Genomic DNA, 22,955 nt, shown 5'->3' on the forward strand with positions numbered 1-22,955 from the left:
ATTCGCGCTCGCCTGGGAGATTCGTGCCACAGGAAGAGTGGATAACATCGGGCTTGGTGAGAATATCCAGTGTGGGGTGAATCCGGTCGCTGGCCGGACCGATCGCCGTGTTCCGCCGTGGTTAATCGCGCTGGCATCACCGGAGTTCACCGTTATCTGACCAGGCTACATTCCTCGATGCCTTACCACGTCGCAATAATCCGCTCTAGGTAGCTCGTTCATCGCCTAAGCCACTGCCCCAGTAAAAGCCACGAATCACGGCGCCAGTGACTCAGTCCCTCTCTCTGGGCGCCGCGCGTCTTCTCAAAATTAGCCGCCACCGCCGATGGCACCTATAAATTGTCGCCCCAGTGAGCTCCGCTAAGTAATCACACACCCAACGCACCCGCCCGTGCCTCAGATTGTCCACCAGAGCGCTCTAATTTTGAAGTTCCCCCAAATCAGTTAGAACTCTGTCGTGTGTGAGCTCGTCGTGGCCAGCTCTCCACAGGTCCGATCACGCGCTCCCAGCTCTTGTTTTAGCACTCTTGTGTGCTCTTGATGCTTCTCGACCTGGCCAATTGAACTAGACCACGCTAGATCATCGGGAACGCCTCGATTCATCCGTAGTTCGTGCTATCACCGTGGACAGAGAGATTAGGAGCTAGAACTTTGCAATTGATTGAGGGGTAATGATCATTAAGGGTTGAATTAGGTGTTAGCCACACCAAAGCGTCGGTCGTTGCGTTTTCCGGCCAGTACTGGCTCGCTGGAGCCACTGCTCCGCCGTCCTCAGTCAGGGACCTCAATTCGCGAAGGAATATAAAGTGAGGGGCCTCAACGCAAATTGTCAGTGACCTGTGTGAATAGTGCGCGGGATTCCTTACTAGTTATTTGAAAGGCTAAGGTCCTCTGCGCAAAGTGAACACCGCGGTCGCGCGCGGGCGCGCTTTCGCCTGTGCGTGGGCCGGCTTGGGCTAGTTTCAGCCCAGTACTATTCACCTTTTTCCTTTTTCTTTTTCTACCAGACTTAGGAAATTCATAGGAAATCATAGAAAAATGGTAAAAATATGAGACCAATTTTGTTGGATTCCTAAATTTCTTTAGTAATTAATAAAAATAGTTCCAAGATTTTTAGCCCAAACCAGGAATTAGTTAGTATTTAAAAGGGCCAAAACCTATAATTTTGGAACTTTAGAAACTATTTAATACCTCCAAAAATCACCAAACTTTTTGGATAAGCCTAATATGATATTTAGATCCCATGAGTGAAGTTTGACTTTCTTTGGACATTGTTTGATGCCTAAACCAAAAACCCTAGCTCCTTAGGGTAAAACTGTCTAACCCTACTAGGGTATTGACCTAGAAGACCATAGTTTCCCTCGTACACCGTGAAGGAAAGTTGTATTCAAGATACAACTTGGTGTAACTTTATTACCATTGCATTTTCATAAGCATCACATGAGCATTCATGGTTATATATGGTTATATATAGAAAACGAAGAAGAAGTGACTGTTGAAGAAGAGGAGACTGCTCCATCAACAGAAAATCCACCTGCCGGGAACTGTTTTTATTTTGATATTTGTGGAATAGAGCCCAACTCTCCTACAAAACAAGGCAAGCTCCGGTGCATTTGCCACCTCCTTGCTGTTTTAAACCTTTATCACCTTTTATGATGCATTAGGTGATAAGAGTTGTGTGCTAAACCAATTGCTGCACTTCCTTGAAACTGTTTACTATTACTTGATCACCTGATTTATTAAAAGGTTTTCTAATGCTTAGTCCTGCTATTATAAAAACAAATGTTTTGGTTTAAAACAAAGGTGATGCTTCATAGTGGATGGGATGTTTTCAAAAATAAACTTGATGGTGGATCCATCATGGTCGTGATGGGTTCAACATCAGAAAAGATGTACCTCTGCCAGGTACCAAACTTTGGGTTTGAAATGATAAAGCTGAGACCGGACGGGTGACTTGCACGAGAAGAGAGTCTCAGTGTAGTGTCTCCGTCTGAGTCAATTAAGGACCGTGTCGATGTAGGCTTGATGATTGAGGACCTTTTAACTGGTCACATGCCTCATCATGGGTAAGCTTTGCCTCGGGCAGACTAATACCAGAAAGGCTAACACGCAATGGGAGTGGAGAGATGGCGAGAGTAGCGTGTACCCTCCGTGGCAAGAGGCTGGACGGTGGTGTAACTGTACTCTCGATTAGCGTGAACCCGGTCTGGTCTCAAGAAACCCGGTGGCGAGTTGACATATGCAAGGGTTAGGTGCTACATATTCGCGTGATTGGAGATCCCCAGCTGGGTATTAATCGATTCGGATCGCTGTTACTTCTCGGACATGAAGATTTGGTCACTGCCCTACACGTAGCATTCCAGTGAACTAAAAAGGGTTGATAAAAGGATGGCTAGTATAGGCCAAGTGCTTGAACTAGGGTAGAAAGAACTCTAGTGACAGGTAATGACTTAACTTGCTAATAAAACTGGATTTTTTAAGGATCCACTATTAGTAAGCATTTTTGCAAACAGAGTCTTGATTCTTGGTTAAGCCTTACCTTGACTCCCTTAAGCCTGCATGTCCTTAAGAGTCTTTTCTTTTGACGGGTAAGACTTGCGAAAGTACACTTCGTACTCAATGTTTTTGAACCCATGTTGTTGTAGGTGAGGAAACAACAGACTTTTGTTGTTTTTGCTCTAAGGTGGTGCCCAAGGACAAACCTCAACAGTGAAGTGGTTGCAGGAGGATGTTGGCCTCCCTTTTGAAAAACAATATACTTTTATGCGGGAGGGGTTTTTGCCTCCCAAGTTTTTAATAATAATACTTATGCACTCATATACCCTGGTTTTGTAATAACTATAACACTCCCTCTATATTTTGATGAATGTAAATTAAGTTATCGTTTCCGCTTATTCGTTCCTCCGATGTGTTGTAATATCTGCATGACGGGTGAAACGCTCTTGGGCGAGGAAAAGGATACAGATACCGAACTTGTCGAGTGATTATGTGCATCTACAGGGTTGTCCAAGGTCCGTTGAACAAGGACAACTGTAGGTGGGCCTAATGACTTGGGAGGTTCCGTCACATCGGCGTGAAGGTGCAAGACCCAAACTAAGCAATCAAGCCACCTATCTTCCTCTTCTGCCAGTGCAGACAATAATTTTTCACGAAGACCTCAACAGACGGTTCTCCACCATATGAGGACATAGCCCACACATACTTCGCTAGCGCAGCCATAGCATTCGGTGTCAATTGATGAATTTGCACCTCAAACCTCCGCATAACTTCAACTACGAAACAATGTGCCGGTAAACGAAGACCAGCAGCAAAAAAACCTCAAATACAACCAACTCCCCTTCTAGCTCAGGGAGATCTTCAGCCCCTGGAGCCCGCCCAACTCCGTTTCCAAAATAACCTAGTCGTTGCATCTCCAGCACGCGGCCCGAGTAAATCCTCGAGGTCTCGAACTCGACCGTATGCCTGGGCTATAGGTCCACTATCACCGCCGAATCACTAATCATCTTCTCAAATGACGGCGTGGCCTAGGATGCGGTCGCGATAGAGACGACGAGGAATAAGACGGCATGGTGACGTATCATCGGCGGTGGCGGGCAGTCTGCTTAACGCGGGCCAGATCTCCAGCAAAGCGAGAGCAAAAGAGGGCAAGCAAGCAGAGGAAAAAACTAGGGTTTCTTCAGCGTGCGCTCAAACAGGTGAAAAGTTCCGGCCCACTCCCAGCTTTTTATAGGCTAGGGACAGCGCCTTGGGAAATCAATGGTCCCACAGTAAAACGTCTCATCAACGTTCGCATTTCAAAAACCCCCGCGGGACCACTTCGAGCGAGGGCAGCATTTTCGCCATATTACGATAGACTTCGGCACCAGCTAACTTAGTCTAACTGGTCCCTCGGAGGGCAAATGTTGGGGCGAAGGCGCAACGCCCCCTCGCTCGGGAATCTACGATGTTAGAGGCTTCAAGACTGGAGGGCGCGAAGGCCTGAAGAGTGGGCTACATTTTGAAATGCACAGAGAGAGCGCGAGCGAAGACTCGAGCGCTCCCTCCACCTAGACAGGCCAAAGCGAAGACCATCGAGAATTCCGATGGCAGATAATCTAGATTGCAAAGACCATGCATTGTAACCTGCTACTAATTGTAATAAGGGGCCCATGTATAGTCGGCCCATGCTACAAGATCCCACCTATAGGCCACTATGGGGGCAGAGTTGTTAATAGGTCAGCCCATGTTTGTAATTAATTACGATGTAATGACCCACCATAACCCCCAAGCGAGAATATTTCGGGGATAACGTAGGTAACTGAGGGTATAATCGTCTTTGATGGGGCAAGGCCGACCCTCGGTTACCTATAAATACCGTCGTACAGCACCATTGCGGGGGACGAAAGAAAATCACTATCGCCCTAATACTTTGTGTAACTAGGCATCAAATCTCTTCCTGTTTTCCACTGTTCGGGCTCAGTTGACCACGAGTTAGCGAGTTCCAACAATCACCATACTGAGCCATCTTCTAAAAATCATCATAAACAAGATGATCTAATGACGAATTACTATATTGTCATCGACTATTCATCATAGAAGGCTATAAGTGTTGTAGTGTAACAAAACCCCATCACTCTCAGGATTTCTGATCAGCGATTTGATTTCTTGTTTGTTCGGGTTCATACTTTATCAGAGAACTTCTTTTACCACGCGCAAAATTTCCTCTGAAATTTGAAATCATTCTGGGCATTTTTTGCTTCCTTGGAACTATCGGTCGTGTGCACAGCACTACCGGACCTCGGGTCGGCACTGCCGCTTGGACTTCCTTGTGATTTTGACACTGATACTTTCGGGAAGTTAGGTTTGCAATTCTTAGGGTTTTTTGTGCATACAAATGACACTGGTTTGTGTTACATCCTATTTTACTACTATGAGTACCTCGAGGGCTTTCGGGGTGAACTTTGGGATCAAAGTCACGTACTTGCTAGATGAGAATTTTTAGTGGCTCGCATTCACCTCACTGGTCACCTCACTGATCCTACAACATGAAGCAGACATACATAGATCTCCTCTAGGGATGTCGGTGACGATGACATTAGCACCTTAGGTTGTGCTTAGCAGAGCATGCATATGGCCATACAAAGCACTGTTTTGCATTATATAGTACAGTTTGAAATAGGCAAGGAGATAGGAGGTATGATAGTGACATTGTTGGAAGTAACGGCGACTAGATCCTAGTCTTCAGAAAGTGCACTGGGTTTACCTTGACCGATAGTTGGTTGGGTGGCTAATCACGGCCTTAGCGTTAATTAACTTAGACTTGTGACCCTTCTCATGGTTGAAACACCCCTCAATAAGGCCATAAACTGTTGGGTTTATTAAGGCCATGTTTGTTTGAGCTTCTAGGTAACTTCTCAACATGAAAAGCCCCATCGGTCATTGAATCTTAGTGGGCCATTAAACCCACATACCTCCTTTGTAAATAAGGAATAGTTTAATTGGCTATTCCCACTCTATGTATCCAAAGCCGCCATGTCATATGAAATTACATAAGATACAACTATTTAAATGCATAGTATTATAGATTATTTGTATCCTCTATAGAACATTACATAATAACATATATGAGAGTATGAGATGTGGGTCACTTGTATGATTAAAGTTTTAATGTCTAAATCTCGTGCACAAGCTATATCTCCCTTAAGATACAACTTTTTTCTCTTTCCTCACTCTTGCCACATCATCAAAAATACTTATGTAGAATATACTAAATGAGTATGATACAGTGGACTGGAAATAGCCTAACAAGACACCTGGTGGCATGAATGTGACTGGTGGAAATTCCTTCGGGTATTGTCCTATTGTAAGACGCCACGGCAGACGGTAAGCGTTGAAGCAACGCACATATCCCCGAGCGTTTAGAGAGAAAAAGTTGTACCAAGTACTTTACTTTATTTTTATTTTACAGAACTATTTGTTTGTCCTTTTGAAAACAAAATCCTAATTGGAGAATAGTTTTAAAAGAACATTTTGACATGCTAACCATTGTTCTTCTGTAACTACAAAGTGGAAGCATGTAGCCTTAGAGCAACTCCACTCTTTTTTTCTAAAATCTGTCATGTAGGAAAATAAGGTAAAAAAACAATTTCAGCAGATCTCCTTTCTCAACCTTATTTCTCTCTACTTTTCTAATTGAGCAAAGCCACTGCCAAAAAAATAGGCTTCTCTTGCTCTCTCCAGTTCTCCTCTCTCATGAAAATAGATGTATTCCCAACCAATTGGGGTGGTCCTTTAGAGACTTTTCATGAAAAAGGTACTATTTTCGCAGAGGAGCTAAATATGCAACATCCTACCAATGAGGGCAACGACTAATATGCAAGCAGCCATTATATGCAAGCGTGCAAGCAGGTATTTTGGTCCTTTAGATCTAGATCTAATCGTATTCTATATTTAGCATTTAAATCCTCCCACCACCACCTCGTATAGTTTTATAAAAAAAAGCCCCTAACAAACCACGATTACACATACAGTTGGATCTAGATCAAACGGACCAAGAGAGCTCCTTGCACGCTTGCACCTAATGACTGCTTGCATATTAGTCGTTGCCACCAATGAGTGTCTTAGAGCAAGTTTAATATTATAGCCCATATTGAGCTTTATGATGTTGACATGTCATATATAGTCAACTAAAAGTCTATTTATACAATAACTATTTCATGATACAAGCTACACATTTAATATTTGGTCCACCTCTTTCTCTCACAGAGTCTTAGAGTTCATATATAGCCTACTCTTGGCTAGCTTGCTAGTGAGCAACATGTTTTTCTTTCTTTCCATTTCTCTTTGTTTACATCACCACCAATCTGATGTGTCATCTCTTACCGTTCACCTACATCAGCATATTGTACTTACTCTTAACCTCCATGCACGCGATAGGCGAGCATACAACTAGTATAAAGAAGCTCTATTAGTGGTGGTTGAAAACTTATTTACACTAACTTTTGCACGCGATAGGCGAGCATACCACTAGTATAAAGAAGAACATCCAGTGTTAGAGATCAGTAGAAATAATTTTTTCACATACTCTTAGAGTTCATATATAGCCTACTCTTAGCTAGCTTACTAGTGAGCAACATGTTTTTCTCTCTTTCCATTTCTCTTTGTTTACATCACCACCAATCTGATATGTCATCTCTTACCGTTCACCTACATCAGCATATTGTACTTACTCTTAACCTTCATGCACGCGATAGGCGAGCATACAACTAGTATAAAGAAGAACATCTAGTGTTAGAGATCAGTAGAAATAATTTTTTCACATACGAGTAAAAAATTCGCACGCTACGCGACTGCGAGTACTTGAACCCGCCAATCTCACCCTCGTGCATAGCCCCCTCTACCACTCCACCCATCACTTAGCTTGTGTCTAGATAGCAATTTTTTTGCCAACATATTAGAACAAACCGAGTGTAAATTATTTGTTTGAGGTTGTAAACGAATTCAAATGAAAACCTTGTCAACTACAAAGTTTCATAATTTTTAGAGTTCTACAAATTTTATTTTGGTACTTTTTATATCAGAGGCTGTTTGCAAAATTTGTATTTTAAAATTTATTTTCAGATCTAATTTTAATAGCCCAAATGATTTCAATGAAAAAGTTGAAAACTACAAAGTTTCATAGAGATCTACAACTTTTATTTTGATTGATTTTTCCAAAACGACGTCATTTGAAAAACTAAAAAAAAATTCTACTGGTGGGTTTTAAAGAAAACTATTAGTAGAAATCGTATATTTTTTCTGGTGGTTTTCACGAGAAACCGACGGTAAAAATATATGATGTCTACTGACGGTTACTAAAGAAAACGCCATGTAAAAATGTGTTTCCACTAGCAGATCCTTGAGTTAAATGGACTAGCAGATCCTTGATTGAAAGGACCATTTTCGTTTGATAAACAAAAACCGTCCATAAAAATTATACCCAACCGCTACCACAGACATAGATTAGTGCTGAACGAGCAGTTGGAGGGAAAACGAAGAGAAGAGAAAATGAGATCAACATGTGAGCCCACGTAACGAAGAGAACAGGGTTTCTCCAATGCTATTGTATAGTATCAAATGTCCATTGTCTCCACTACATTCTACACTGATCAAATCTAAGGTTGCCTCCACCTAAACCACCAATGAATGTATTTACAAGCGAACAAACATTGGCTGAAATCGTGTTATCATAAAAAGAAATCTGCAACTAATGGATTGGTGCAAGCGTGGTGACGATGCTCACAGTAGGACAATGGCAATAAACCGATCATCCTTTCAATCCAGTAAGCCATTTAAACAAAAACGCTATTCACAGTCTAACCTCTGAAGCAACAAAGCAATCATTGACTTGAACTGGAATTAGATGTATTTGCCAAATAAATGGTCACTGTTCTTTAGTATAATCATCTTTTTGCATACAAGAAACAACTCCCTGTTTGCACAGATTAGCTGAGGCATGAGGGAAGCCATTACAAATACTTACTATGCCATTCACACTTATCATACCGGCACGGTAAAAAAAGATGCCGACCCTGTGTGACACATGTTAAGGAAACACGAGCTGAAGTACTTTAGGAGCTGAACTAGGACATCAAGACAACAGAAAGAGCCTAACCGGTTGTGTAGTTTGCAATAAGGAACTTGCTTTTGCTGGTTTGGTCCTCGTGCAAATCTACCACGTCTTTCACCTTCTCAACTAGCTCCTCCAGACCGGTGACTCCTAAGCTCTCATAGTCAATGATCTTCTTATACCGTTGCTCATATAAACTCTCAAAATTACCAAGCGGAACAGGGCAGGAGTAGCAAACAAGGAGCTCCTGAATCTCCCTTCTGAAGCTGTCTAGATGCTCATTGAACACACATGCAACATTTATATCTGGGTTGATAATTGGTTCATCCTCTGATAATTCATCTGATGAGCTGCCTAATTGCTGACATGCTCCTATCGTGCTTTCTTCAAGAGCAGAATTTCCTCTGTTTTTCTTCGTCAGAATGATTGGCGTACTTGGATAATTCTTCAGGTTCCTATCACCAGAATTGCAGAGACAGATCATCTTTTTATGACCCTTACCAACGACAACAAAAGAGTCGGCCAGCTTCTCGAAAAGATGAACAAGCTTAACAGCTCCATATTCTGATACATATAAATGTCTGCCAAAGAGTTTTAGATACTCTGAGGGAATACGAACAAGTGGGACACATCCTCCAGATAATTCAAACAGACGTATTAGTTGACCCTTCAATCCTTGAAGATCACCAGGACGAACCCACCATGACTGCTCATCTGTCAAACCTTGGTCTGTCTCAGGACTTTCACTCTGACGACATGATAAATTATGAGGCCTTGATGATGTACCACAGTTCACATCTTCAACAGTATACAAAGCTTTGCTTGGTTCTCTAGTTGTCTGGGAAGTGTTATAACAATACATTTGATTGACGGGAGGTCTGCCACCATATTCATTCCTTGATGTTCCGGTATATACAATGGCCTCCTCTTCATTCTGATTATCAGGGAACTGTCCCATATTCCCACTGTTGACATAACATGGATAATCAGCCAGACGGCGCACCAAGGACCTAGGGATCACAACACCTTCACCACGGGCAAGGCTAGGCCAGTCCCACACGAAACTCCCAGCACTGCTCAGAGCTGATGAGACGGTAACTGAAGACGGAATAGCAATGACAATGGTGTATCCACGCTGGCCAAGTATATGCAATGCCGGAGCGAAGTCCACATCACCAGATATGAGCATAATGGATGATGGTGGGTGATTGTCAAGTGCAAAAAGGAACATATCAACCAGTATAGCCTTATCAGCAGCATCTTTCCGTCCATTAGGAACATCAACAAGTTTGACTCCAGTTCTCTGGCATCCCTCCCGGAGTCTCCTTGGGAAAGCATTGAAATCTCCATAAGCAGACAGCATTGTCACCGCACCCCTAACAACAGGATGCATGCGCAAAGCCATCCTAACATTGCCAGCAACATCTTCTGGCCGTACATCACATGGAACAGGACAGTTCTCAATGTCCCAAAAGATAGCCACAGGACCAAGAACAGCATTTGTCTGGCCATTTGTTTGTGAATACTCCATATTTGATCTAAACATCATCATCCTGTTGGGATCTGGTTCCGACACCATAGCTTTTGGCGAGTGTGAAGTGACACGATTAGCCATTGCTTTATCTTCAGAAGACATTATGTGACCTACTTACCTGCAAACCAAAACAAAGATAAAGGGTTCAGAGCACGAAGCAAATAAATGCAAGTGTGAAACATGCAGTGACATCGGTAGCAAATATTATGCAACAGGAATGTAAAACACCTAAACCAACAGGATGTCACAACTAAGATATCATTTCCTATACAACAACATGAAACGTTGTTTCAACCATCCAACAAACTAAATACTACTATCATAATCATGCCATATTAACTTGGGGTTCCCTTTAATACAATCACATCTAATTTGCCAAATTTATATATTATTCTTTGCTATAGCTGAAGAGGTACTATTTCGTGCCCACAGCTAAACAGTGGCATCTGGCCTGGTGGAATCAATATTATAGTAGATGTGCTAATTCATCACTGCCACTCTAGCGAAAGGTATCATATCTCGTGACTAGGTACAGTATGGACATACCTTGTGCCTATTTCAACAAAAACAGAAAATAATGCAGAAGATTAATATGGACAATAGAACGCTTCTGTTCTGTCATGATTGCATAAAGCGATTACGTTCAAAAAAAACATATGATTACGTTCAAAAAAATGATTGCATAAAGCGCAACTGGGGTATGAGATGACCTCAAAATGTTTGTACACTAATTGGCTAAAGTATTAATAAATATCCATGAAAGTATCATAATAAGTAGTATCAATCAACTGCAACAAAATCCACCACTAGTTAAACTATGTAATGAATAACGACACCAGCTACTCAACTGCATGCATCAATTTATGTTAAGTTGTTTATGTCCTATGTGTCACTGATATGGGACAAAACTGTAGAAATAGATATGTGGTCTGAGTTGTTTATGTCCTATGGGGTATGAAATTGATGCCACCACTCATCCGGACGGAGCTGAGCCTTAGACCACGACCGGGGCTGAGCCTTAGACCCGTGCTTTGGCATGGGACAGACGAGGGGATTTTTTTAACCACAGCCTGAAATTCGCTCCCACGGGAAGTCGAACCCAGGACCTGAGGAGTGCTACTCAGACCACCTAACCAACTCAGCTAGAGGCCCTTTCGCGAAATTTTTTTTTTTTATGTCCTAAGTTGTTTATGTCCTATGGGGTATGAAATTGATGCCACCACTCATCCGGAAAACTGCAAATAGGAATCGATCACTTCATCTTCCCTCGCTAACCATACCCGTCCGTCCGCCTACTGCCGCACTAGACACGCACTCCAGGATGCCAGAACCTTTGCCTCCCATCTTCTGCACCTCATGCATCCACCTCCAGGTGTTCAGCAGCTAGCCATATTAAATAACACTACAGCAGCATAACGGCAAAGCAGTCTACTGCCTTGCCAGCGCCTTGGCAGGCCACGACTACCACCCAGGGACTGTCCAACTCGGCAAGATGGTAGCTCGTCTCCATTCTCCAGCATTCCATCAGACCGTGAATCCTTTGTTCCAGTGTTGTTTTACTAGTGTCTTTCCCCAATATTGATAACAAAGAAAAGCAGGAAAGAAAACTAAAAGATTACCACTTTTATTCTAATTCCCATCAAGTTAATTACGTGGCTAAATTGAGTTTCGATTTTAGAATTTTTGATCAATTGTCAAGATTGTAAGGTTAGGCTATTAAGTTCTTAACTAAAATATTATTGATATTTAATTATTTATTGCAGCAAGCAACAAAGATTTGATCTTTACCAGATAATGCTAGTCTTTTTAATGAGCCCCGTTTCTTTTTTTTTTGCTTAGAAATTGAATTGTCTATTCTTCTTGGGTCATGCATTTTACCAGTGTTGACATCTTTATACTCTCATCAGTATTGCTCATTGTTGATGCACATCATTATCGCTTATGTTTTAGTTATTGTTGCTAAAAGTGTGCTCATGGCTCAATTAAGTAACACTATTTCTTGAACATTGTACATTCAGTTTTCGTATCAAGCTAGTATTGTTGGTATTTTTATGTCGGTACACCGTTAGAAAAATATTGTCATCAATAAACGAATTTTTATAGTTATTGTGAACACCGTTAGTATACCTTTTTATAGGATTCCAGTTTTCTATGAATGTACATGGCATGAAAGATGTGTTGCACCCCCTCCCCTCAATTTTTCTCTAGTTCTGCCCCTGCATAGGGAAATGAGGGATGGAAAGAGGGTTCACAGTTAAGAAGAATGGGGAGCAAAGGCGAAAAGAAAATACGGACCTCTTTATCCCACAAAATAATTATCCCACCAATTCTATATTCCTAATCCTATCGGGAGCGAGATGATTGCAAATTTGGGACTCGAAACATCGCGCTTCACAGTTTTGCCAACCGAATCATTTGCTTCGCAAAAATGGGAATCGCAATATCTTCTATTTGATTACAATGACATTTGTCGTGTTTTCTTCTTTTTTTATTTTGTTCCTTGTATTTAGGGCCTGAATATACGAAATTGCGCTCCCCGGTAGAAAATCGGCCGCAACGGCGCCACCAAAGGCTTGCAGCACGCCTGCCACTGCAGCCGCAGGCTGCCGGCTGCCACCTTCCTCATGGAGGAGATGGAGACGAACACGGCCACGGACGCGGAGCGAGGGGTGAGCCACCTTCCTCATGCAGGACATGACAGACGTTTTGTGGCGGCGCAATGAGCCAGGTTGCAGGCCACGGTTTTTGCTGTTGGTGGTGTCTGGCAAACGAGACAGCAGCGATCGATCTGAGTGAGTTTCTAAGGGATTGGATTATCTGGTTCAGTGTTTTTTGGGGGTTTTCTTTGGCAGAACAGATCAACCAGATTGTTGTTGGGAGGAGGAGAGGAATTGGAGGTATATCCCCAACAAGAATTTATATTCGTCTATTTAGGCTCCAAATACCAGAAAAAAAAAAGGAAAAAGGAAAAATTACGTCAAATGGTGTTGTAATTAAATAAAAGATATTCTGAGTCCCGTGTTTTTTAAGCAAATGATTCAGATGGCAAGACTGTGAAGCGCGATGTTTGGAGTCCCAAATATGCAATTCTCTTGGAGCGAGCTCCGCAGACCGCAGCAGGTTACTGCTCGCCGATGTGCTCGGCTTTCGGGGTACTTAGGCTATGGCCGGTAGGCTATGTCTAGGGTGGAGTTTGAAATAGCGGACGAGGATGAGTATACGTCAGGACGTTGGAGCCCGCGCTCCTTCCACACGTGGGGCCACCGGAGCCGCGCTCCACGGACGGTGCCGCACGAGCTAGGACTCGGAGCTGTCGCCTCCCACTCGGTGGAGGGGACTGGGAGGAGGACGAGGGTGATGACGCAGGGTCACTGAGGCTAAACACAAGAGAACATGAGGCGATGGGAAGATACCCTTGCTCAAATCGCAACGAAAGTTAGGTTGGATCTGAGATTAAGGGGCGTGCAAAACAGACAAATCCTTACCAATAGAAGGAACGCTAATCCGTGCAGACGTACGCGGCACGGGATAGGAGATGCTGGAACGCTCCTGTCGGCGGGGTTCGGAGGCCCAGAGAAATCGAGGTGAAGGTGAGGGAGGGGCAGGCTGCGAGGCTTTTCTCCGGCAGCGAAGGGGAGATAGGAACGTATGTCTCAGCCGCCTATTTTGGGGAGAGGTGGGTCTTTCGTCCGGCCGATCGGTAGATCGACGGCGGTCGGCGGCGGGAGAGGTCGGTTTGTCGAGGGATAGACAGAAGCCGAGGTGGGGAGGTCGGCGGCGCTTGCGCATCAGCTCGTGGCCGATGGATTATGGATGGGATTGGGGAAAGGATCCGTGCCGGTTCTGCGCTGTGGGTCCGACCACAGGGGTCCGTATGGTCGTTGCACTGCAAGACGGTCCGGACGAGGGGTAGGCTGTCATTCTGTAGTGTGTCGTTCTCATTCCCCTCCCCTTGTTTTTCTTATTCCCGCTTCCCGCAAAAGCCCATTCCCATTCCCACTCTCACATCTAGCTAAAATTAAATTAAAAAAGCACAAATATGGCCCCCAATGGGATTCGAACCTACCACCCCTCAAGCAAATGTGCTTGTAGCTACCACTATACCACATGTGTGTATATATCAATATCTGTTACAGTAAAAATATCCACTACATCTCTCCCAAAGCCCATCTGCTACCCTTGCACAATGTGTAGTAGTAAATAATTATCAACGAGATTCCTGAATTATATTTTTGGATGTAGGGAGTAGTATTTAAAGAAGAGACTTGCATGCAATTTCTTTTGTTTGAATAATGTTTTCAACTTAAACTTTTGTATGTGTGACATTTATTCTCCGTAATATTTTTTCCATGAATCTGACTTGTGAGGTATTTTCATAAACCAACGCCAAAGATGAATCTATATTTCTTACTTGGAAACCCCGAACAAACACTACTGGCAGGAAGCGCTCGCGTTGGCGTCGCTAATCGACGACGAGAAAAAGCTTGGCGACTGCCAGTTCGACCTCTGGAAGCAGTACTACGTGGCCGCATACGTCGCTGTGTTCGGCAAGCTCCGGCGCAGCCGCTGCTTGGACGCGGTCCAGAGCGGCTGCACCGCGTTGTCCATCTTCAAACAGGGGACCTCATGGTCGTCGCTAACGCCGGCGACTCTCGGGTTGTTCTGGGCACCGCATCCGACAACGGCGCCGTCACGCCGTCCAGCTCATCATCCACCTGAAGCTCAACCTGCCACGTAAGTCATTACTGACCGGCCATGAATTCTTGTGCGCTGGGACGACGGTCGTTGCTGACGTTGTGTGAGTGTCCTCGAACAAGATGTATGTAGAGGAGTAGCACATCCGGTGGTGCAACGGCTAGGTGTACTACCTCGCTGATGAGCCTGGGGTGCACTTCGTTGCAACGGCTAGGTGTACTACCTCGCTGATGAGCCCGGGGTGCACTTTGTTTGGCAGCCCAGCCAAGAGTCATCGGTACTCGTCATGTCGTGTGCGTCTGACGACTACTATATCAAGGACTATGGCGTCATCTTGGCGCCATAGGTAACGCAGAGGAGGACCGACAGCAATGACCACTCACCATTGTCGGGGTAGCTTTTGTGCCGGCATGCCTTTAATTCTCTTCGCAAACACATACACTTGCCTTTTTTATTTAAGCAAGCGTGTATGGTGGTGCATGCCTGATGACTGACAATGTACGAGGGAACTTCTACCGGCAGGTGTGGCACGTGCTCTTCAATGATAAGACCATGCAAATCGTGGCATATATCGAAGTCTGCATGATACTGATGGTTGTAATGTAGTAGTGAAACAGCTAAATTAAAATAACAAAATTTATGTATGGCTAGGATTACAAATGGATTATGAAACATTTTCTTATAACAATATAAGACACATTTTGTATATCTCTACTACTCCTTAAGAACAGAGTGTAGGCGTCCACACTACTGATGGTGCACGGTTCCGCCTGCGTCCGCGGCCCTGTGCCCTAAAATCTCGCACCGCGCGTTCGCGCCCCTACGCCACCTCCTCCTCCTCTCCCCCTCACTACGCCACCACCTCCTCGGTTCCGCGCGTCCGCTGCGCCGCCACCACCTCCTCCTCCTCTCCCCCACGAATCCGACCTCCAGCTCGAGCACGGCATCGACCACACCGGAAAGTACGTCGGCGACTCTGACCTCCAGCTCAAGCGCATCAACATCTACTACAACGAGGCCAGCGGTGGCCGCTTTGTCCCGCGCACCGTCCTCATGGACCTCGAGCCCGGCACCATGGACTCCGTGCGCTCGGGTCCCTTCGGCCAGATCTTCCGCCTCGACAATTTCGTCTTCGGCCAGTCCGGCACTAGCAACAACTGGGCCAAGGGCCACTACACTGAGGGCGCCGAGCTCATCGACTCCGTGCTCGACGTCGTGTGCAAGGAGGCCGAGAGCTGTGACTGCCTCCAAGGTATGTATTGTCTATCTGATCTATCCCACCGGATCCGATGTTTTCCCCCCTTTCCCCTCCGGGGTTATGGAGACACGAGCCCTTCTGGATCTAAGGTTTATGTGCCATTGCGCTTGCGCTAAGCCTGCAGATCTGAACAATTTCGCCTAGATCTAAGCGATTCGTGACATTTCGACGAATTGCGATGAGCATGCAGTTCTCGTACCTCTCAACGATTGTTGCGCTAGACGCTTGACAGCCTTTAGTGTTCGAGTATGATGCATTTCTCCCTTATACTGCAGGGTTCCAGGTCTGTCACTCGCTGGGAGGAGGTACAGGTTCAGCGGGACGCCCAGCCCGCAGGTACTCACCCCGAACACTCTGCCTCCTGTTGCCGTGTAGGGTTTAGACCTCCAGGGGAATGGCGTCGTTTAGGGTGCCCACCTGTGATTGCTCCGTGCGGAGTTACGGTTCCAGCGCGTGCCCTGCTACTCTCTCTTTCTCAATTAATGTGTAGGATCACACCGAGAAGGTTGTTGCCCTGAAGGATCCGCTCGATGTGCTAGACGTTTCTATCGTTGGTGGAGGCATGGTGGGCTTGCCTGTTGCTTGTGCATTGTGTAGGTATTGCTGTTTGTGTGCTCTCCCCTATTTTAAGGTGCCGATGTGATGAGCCGTGATGGTTCGAGTTGGACCGACGTCTGACTGTTGCTGGTGGCTCATGCAGGAACGCCGCCGAAGGGGATGACGGCATGGGCGCCGCCGCCGAAGCCGAGCGACGACGGCAGCAGGGCGAAGTAGCGAGAGATGGGAGGCGACATAGACGGTGCTTCGTGCCCGGGCCCGGTCGTCGGGCGGGTCCTGCAAGCGCCAAAGCTGAGGGAGTTCACGCTCGCCGAGCCGCGGGCCCCACGTGCGGGTTCAAGCCGAAGATGGTGCTCGGGGAGGGCGGCTTCGGCCGGGTCTACAAGGGCTGGGTCAACGAGCGCACGCTCAACCCGGCCAAGAGCAACGCTGGCGTCGTTGAAAGTCGCCTAGAGGGGGTGAATAGGGCGAATCTGAAATTTATAAACTTAAGCACAACTACAAGCCGGATTCGCGTTAGAAATATAAACGAGTCCGAGAGAGAGGGTGCAAAACAAATCGTGAGCAAATGAAGAGCGAGACACGATGATTTGTTTTACCGAGGTTCGGTTCTTGCAAACCTACTCCCCGTTGAGGTGGTCACAAAGACCGAGTCTCTTTCAACCCTTTCCCTCTCTCAAACGATCACTTAGACCGAGTGAGCTTCTCTTCTCAATCAAACGGAACATGAAGTTCCCGCAAGGACCACCACACAATTGGTGTCTCTTGCCTTGGTTACAATTGAGTATGATCACAAGAAGAATGAGAAAGAAAAGAAGCAATCCAAGCGCAAGAGCTCAAATGAACACAACAAATATCTCTCTCTAATTACTAAAGCTTTGTGTGGAGTTGGGAGAGGATTTGATCTCTTTGGTGTGTCTTGTATTGAATGCTATAGCTCTTGTAAGGTGTAGAAGTGTAGAAACTTGGATGCCATTGAATGTGGGGTGGTTGGGGTATTTATAGCCCTAACCACCAAAAATAGTCGTTGGAAGGCTGCTGTCGCATGGCGCACGGGACAGCCCGGTGCGCCACCGGACACTGTCCGGTGCGCCAGCCACGTCAGCGGACCGTTGGGGTTCGACCGTTGGAGCTCTGACTTGTGGGGCCTCTGGGCTGTCAGGTGGTGCACCGGACAGGTCCTGTAGACTGTCCGGTGCGCCAACTGCGCGTGCTCTGACTCTGGCGCGCACTGCAGCGCATTGAATGCGGTTGTAGACGACCGTTGCGCGCGAAGTAGCCGTTGCTCCGCTGGCACACCGGACAGTCCGGTGAATTATAGCGGAGCGCCCTTGGAATTTCCCAAAGGTAGCGAGTTCAGCTTCAAGTGCCCTGGTGCACCGGACACTGTCTGGTGGCACACCGGACTGTCCGGTGCGCCAGACCAGGGTGCCTTTGGGTTGTCTTTTGCTCTCTTTGTTTGACCCCTTTTTTGGTCTTTTTATTGGCTTATTGTGAACCTTTGGCACCTGTAGAACTTATAGACTAGAGCAAACTAGTTAGTCCAATTATTTGTGTTGGGCAATTCAACCACCAAAATCAATTAAGAAAAAGGTGTAAGCCTAATTCCCTTTCAATCTCCCCCTTTTTGGTGATTGATGCCAACACAAACCAAAGCAAATATAGAAGTGCATAATTGAACTAGTTTGCATAATTGTAAGTGCAACGGTTACTTAGAATTGAGCCAATATAAATTCTCATAAGATATGCATGGATTGTTTCTTTACTTTAACATTTTGGACCACGCTTGCACCACATGTTTTGTTTTTGCAAATCCTTTTGTAAATTGCTTTCAAAGTCCTTTTGCAAATAGTCAAAGGTAAATGAATAAGATTTTGAGAAGCATTTTCACGATTTGAAATTTTCTCCCCCTGTTTCAAATGCTTTTCCTTTGACTAAACAAAACTCCCCCTCAATAAAATGCTCCTCTTAGTATTCAAGAGGGTTTTAAGATACCAATTTTTGAAAATACTACTTTCTCCTCCTTTTGAATATAATAAGATATCAATTGAAAAATTCATCATTTTAAACCTTTTCTTAACTTCAATTTTGAAATTAGGTGGTGGTGCGGTCCTTTTGCTTTGGGCTAATACTTTCTCCCCTTTGGCATGAATCGCCAAAAACGGATACTTGAGTGAAATATAAGCCCTCTTAACTACTTTCTCCTCCTTTGGCAAACATAATATGAGTGAAGATTATACCAAAGTTGGAGAGTTGCTCGGAGCGACGGCGAAGGATGAGTTATGGAGTGGAGTGGAAGCCTTTGTCTTCGCCGAAGACTCCAATTCCCTTTCAATACACCTATGACTTGGTTTGAAATATACTTGAAAACACATTAGTCATAGCATATAAAAGAGACATGATCAAGGTATATTTATGAGCTATATGTGCAAAACATCAAAAGAAATTCCTAGAATCAAGAATATTTAGCTCATGCCTAAGTTTGTTAAAAGTTTGTTCATCTAGTGGCTTGGTAAAGATATCGGCTAATTGTTCCTTAGTGTTGATATATGCAATCTCGATATCTCCCTTTTGTTGGTGATCCCTAAGAAAATGATACCGAATGACTATGTGTTTAGTGCGGCTATGCTCAACGGGATTATCCGCCATGCGGATTGCACTCTCATTATCATATAGAAGAGGAACTTTGGTTAATTTGTAACCGTAGTCCCTAAGAGTTTGCCTCATTCAAAGCAATTGCGCGCAACAATGGCCTGCGGCAATGTACTCGGCTTCGGCGGTAGAAAGAGCCACAGAATTTTGCTTCTTTGAAGCCCAAGACACCAGGGATCTTCCCAAGAACTGGCAAGTCCCTGATGTGCTCTTTCTATTAATTTTACACCCCGCCCAATCGACATCCGAATAACCAATTAAATCAAATGTGGATCCCCGAGGGTACCAAAGCCCAAACTTAGGAGTATAAACTAAATATCTCAAGATTCGTTTTACGGCCGTAAGGTGAGCTTCCTTAGGGTCGGCTTGGAATCTTGCACACATGCATACGGAAAGCATTATGTCCGGTCGAGATGCACATAAATAGAGTAAAGAACCTATCATCGATCGGTATACCTTTTGATCTACAGATTTACCTCCCGTGTCGAGGTCGAGATGCCTATTGGTTTCCATGGGTGTCTTGATGGGCTTGGCATCCTTCATCCCAAACTTGTTTAGAATGTCTTGAATATACTTCGTTTGGCTAATGAAGGTGCCCTCTTGGAGTTGCTTCACTTGAAATCCCAGGAAGTACTTCAACTCCCCCATCATAGACATCTCGAATTTTTGTGTCATGATCCTACTAAATTCCTCACATGTATATTCGTTAGTAGACCCAAAGATAATACCATCAACATAAATTTGGCATACAGACAAATCATTGTCAAGAGTTTTAGTGAATAGAGTAGGATCGGCTTTTCCAACTTTGAAGCCATTAGTGATAAGAAAATCTCTTAGGCATTCATACCATGCTCTTGGGGCTTGATTGAGCCCATAAAGCGCCTTAGAGAGTTTATACACATGGTTAGGATACTCACTATCTTCAAAGTCGGGAGGTTGCTCAACATAGACCTCCTCCTTGATTGGTCCATTGAGGAAGGCACTTTTCACGTCCATTTGATAAAGCTTAAAGCCATGGTAAGTAGCATAGGCAAGTAATATGCGAATTGACTCAAGCCTAGCTACGGGTGCATAGGTTTCACCAAAATCCAAACCTTCGACTTGTGAATATCCCTTAGCCACAAGTCGGGCTTTGTTCCTTGTCACCACACCATGCTCATCTTGCTTGTTGCGGAAGATCCACTTGGTTCCTACAACATTTTGATTAGGACGTGGAACTAAATGCCATACCTCATTCCTAATGAAGTTGTTGGGCTCCTCTTGCATCGCCACCACCTAATCCGAATCTTGAAGTGCTTCCTCTACCCTGTGTGGCTCAATAGAGAAAACAAAAGAGTAATGTTCACAAAAATGAGAAACACGATATCTAGTGGTTACCCCCTTATGAATGTCGCCGAGGATGGTGTCGACGGGGTGATCTCGTTGGATTGCTTGGTGGACTCTTGGGTGCGACGGTCTTGGTTCTTCACCCTCCTTGTCTTGATTGTTTGCATCTCCCCCTTGATCATTGCCATCATCTTGAGGTGGCTCATCTTCTTGATCTTCTCTTTCATCATCTTGAGCCTCATCCTCATTTTGAGTTGGTAGAGATGCTTGCGTGGAGGAGGATGGTTGCTCTTGTGCTTGTGGTGGCTCTTTGGTTTCCTTAGGACACACATCCCCAATGGACATGTTCCTTAACGCGACGCACGGAGCCTCTTCATCACCTATCTCATCAAGATCAACTTGCTCTACTTGAGAGTCGTTAGTCTCATCGAACACAATGTCACAAGAAACTTCAACTAGTCCAGAGGACTTGTTAAAGACTCTATATGCCCTTGTGTTTGAATCATAACCTAGTAAAAAGCCTTCTACAGTCTTAGGAGCAAATTTAGATTTTCTACCTCTTTTAACAAGAATAAAACATTTGCTACCAAAGACTCTAAAATATGAAACATTGGGCTTTTTACCAGTTAGGAGTTCATACGATGTCTTCTTGAGGATTCGGTGTAGATATAACCGGTTGATGGCGTAGCAGGCGGTGTTGACCGCTTCGGCCCAAAACCGATCCGAAGTCTTGTACTCATCAAGCATGGTTCTTGCCATGTCCAATAGAGTTCGATTCTTCCTCTCCACTACACCATTTTGTTGTGGCGTATAGGGAGAAGAGAACTCATGCTTGATGCCCTCCTCCTCAAGGAAAACTTCTATTTGAGAGTTCTTGAACTCCGTCCCGTTATCGCTTCTTATTTTCTTGATCCTTAAGGCGAATTCGTTTTGAGCCCGTCTCAAGAATCCCTTTAAGGTCTCTTGGGTATGAGATTTTTCCTGCAAAAAGAACACCCAAGTGAAGCGAGAATAATCATCCACAATAACTAGACAGTACTTACTCCCGCCGATGCTTATGTAAGCTATCGGGCCGAATAGGTCCATATGTAGGAGCTCAAGTGGCCTGTCTGTCGTCATGATGTTCTTTTGTGGATGATGAACACCAACTTGCTTCCCTGCCTGACATGCGCTACAAATCCTGTCTTTCTCAAAATGAACGTTTGTTAGTCCCAAAATGTGTTCTCCCTTTAGAAGCTTGTGAAGATTCTTCATTCCAACATGTGCTAGTCGGCGATGCCAGAGCCAGCCCATGTTAGTCTTAGCAATTAAGCAAGTGTCGAGTTCAGCTCTATCAAAATCTACCAAGTATAGCTGACCCTCTAACACTCCCTTAAATGCTACTGAATCATCACTTCTTCTAAAGACAGTAACACATATATCCGTAAAAAGACAGTTGTAGCCCATTTTGCATAATTGAGAAACGGAAAGCAAATTGTAATCTAAAGAATCTACAAGAAAAACATTGGAAATGGAGTGGTCAGGAGATATAGCAATTTTACCCAATCCTTTGACCAAACCTTGATTTCTATCCCCGAATGTGATAGCTCGTTGGGGATCTTGGTTTTTCTCATAGGAGAAGAACATCTTTTTCTCCCCTGTCATGTGGTTTGTGCACCCACTATCGATGATCCAACTTGAGCCCCCAGATGCATAAACCTACAAAACAAGTTTAGTTCTTGACTTTAGGTACCCAAATGGTTTTGGGTCCTTTGACATTAGATACAAGAACTTTGGGTACCCAAACACAAGTCTTTGATCCCTTGTGTTTGCCCCCAACATACTTGGCAACTATCTTGTCGGATTTGTTAGTTAAAACATAAGATGCATCAAAAGTTTTAAATGAAATGTCATGATCATTTGATGCAGTAGGAGTTTTCCTCTTAGGCAATTTTGCACGGGTTGATTGCCTAGAGCTAGATGTCTCACCTTTATACATAAAAGCATGATTAGGGCCAGAGTGAGACTTCCTAGAATGAATTCTCCTAATTTTGCTCTCGGGATAACCGGCAGGGTTCAAAATGTAACCCTCGTTATCCTGAGGCATGAGAGCCTTGCCCTTAACAAAGTTAGACAATCTTTTAGGAGGGGCATTAAGTTTGACATTGTCCCCCTTTTGGAAGCCAATGCCGTCCTTGATGCCAGGGCGTCTCCCACTATAGAGCATGCTTCTAGAAAATTTAAATTTTTCATTTTTCTAAGTCATGCTCGGCAATTTTAGCATCTAATTTTGCTATATGATCATTTTGTTGTTTAATTAAAGCCATATGATCATGAATAGCATCAATGTTAATATCTCTACATCT

At 44.5% G+C, this 22,955-nt stretch overlaps 2 protein-coding genes across 3 annotated transcripts; one reads left to right on the top strand and one right to left on the bottom strand.

The window, feature by feature from the left end:
• Positions 1-8,360: 8,360 nt before the first annotated feature.
• On the bottom strand, positions 8,361-13,981 carry LOC100275707 (uncharacterized). 2 transcript variants are annotated; one of them, XM_008663486.4, is made up of 3 exons: positions 13,607-13,981; positions 12,249-12,337; positions 8,361-10,239 (listed from the first exon to the last, which is right to left on the bottom strand). In XM_008663486.4, the coding sequence occupies exon 3, from the start codon at positions 10,221-10,223 to the stop codon at positions 8,628-8,630; it is 1,596 nt and encodes a 531-aa protein (XP_008661708.1). In that variant the 5' UTR covers positions 10,224-10,239; positions 12,249-12,337; positions 13,607-13,981; the 3' UTR covers positions 8,361-8,627. The 2 variants fall into 2 exon arrangements, with proteins under 2 accessions (XP_008661708.1, NP_001143204.1); NM_001149732.1 differs by lacking the exon at positions 12,249-12,337 and having other exon boundaries at positions 8,363-10,239; positions 13,607-13,951.
• LOC103642367 (tubulin beta-7 chain) lies at positions 11,443-16,848 on the top strand. The gene is made up of 6 exons (XM_008665656.2): positions 11,443-11,493; positions 12,665-12,790; positions 12,974-13,018; positions 15,750-16,068; positions 16,350-16,385; positions 16,775-16,848. The coding sequence occupies exons 1-6, from the start codon at positions 11,443-11,445 to the stop codon at positions 16,846-16,848; spliced, it is 651 nt and encodes a 216-aa protein (XP_008663878.2).
• Positions 16,849-22,955: the final 6,107 nt, after the last annotated feature.

This window comes from Zea mays, chromosome 10, assembly GCF_902167145.1.
Source record: "Zea mays cultivar B73 chromosome 10, Zm-B73-REFERENCE-NAM-5.0, whole genome shotgun sequence".
In the NCBI taxonomy this organism is placed as follows: domain Eukaryota; kingdom Viridiplantae; phylum Streptophyta; class Magnoliopsida; order Poales; family Poaceae; genus Zea; species Zea mays.

Coding starts and splice junctions, on each gene's coding strand:
- LOC100275707 (XM_008663486.4), bottom strand. CDS start 10,223: ATGTCTTCTGAAGATAAAGCAATGGCTAATCGTGTCACTTCACACTCG.
- LOC103642367 (XM_008665656.2), top strand. CDS start 11,443: ATGCCAGAACCTTTGCCTCCCATCTTCTGCACCTCATGCATCCACCTC. Junction 13,019..15,749: donor GAGGAGGAGAGGAATTGGAG/GTATATCCCCAA, acceptor TCCGACCTCCAG/CTCGAGCACGGCATCGACCA. Junction 16,069..16,349: donor GAGCTGTGACTGCCTCCAAG/GTATGTATTGTC, acceptor CTTATACTGCAG/GGTTCCAGGTCTGTCACTCG.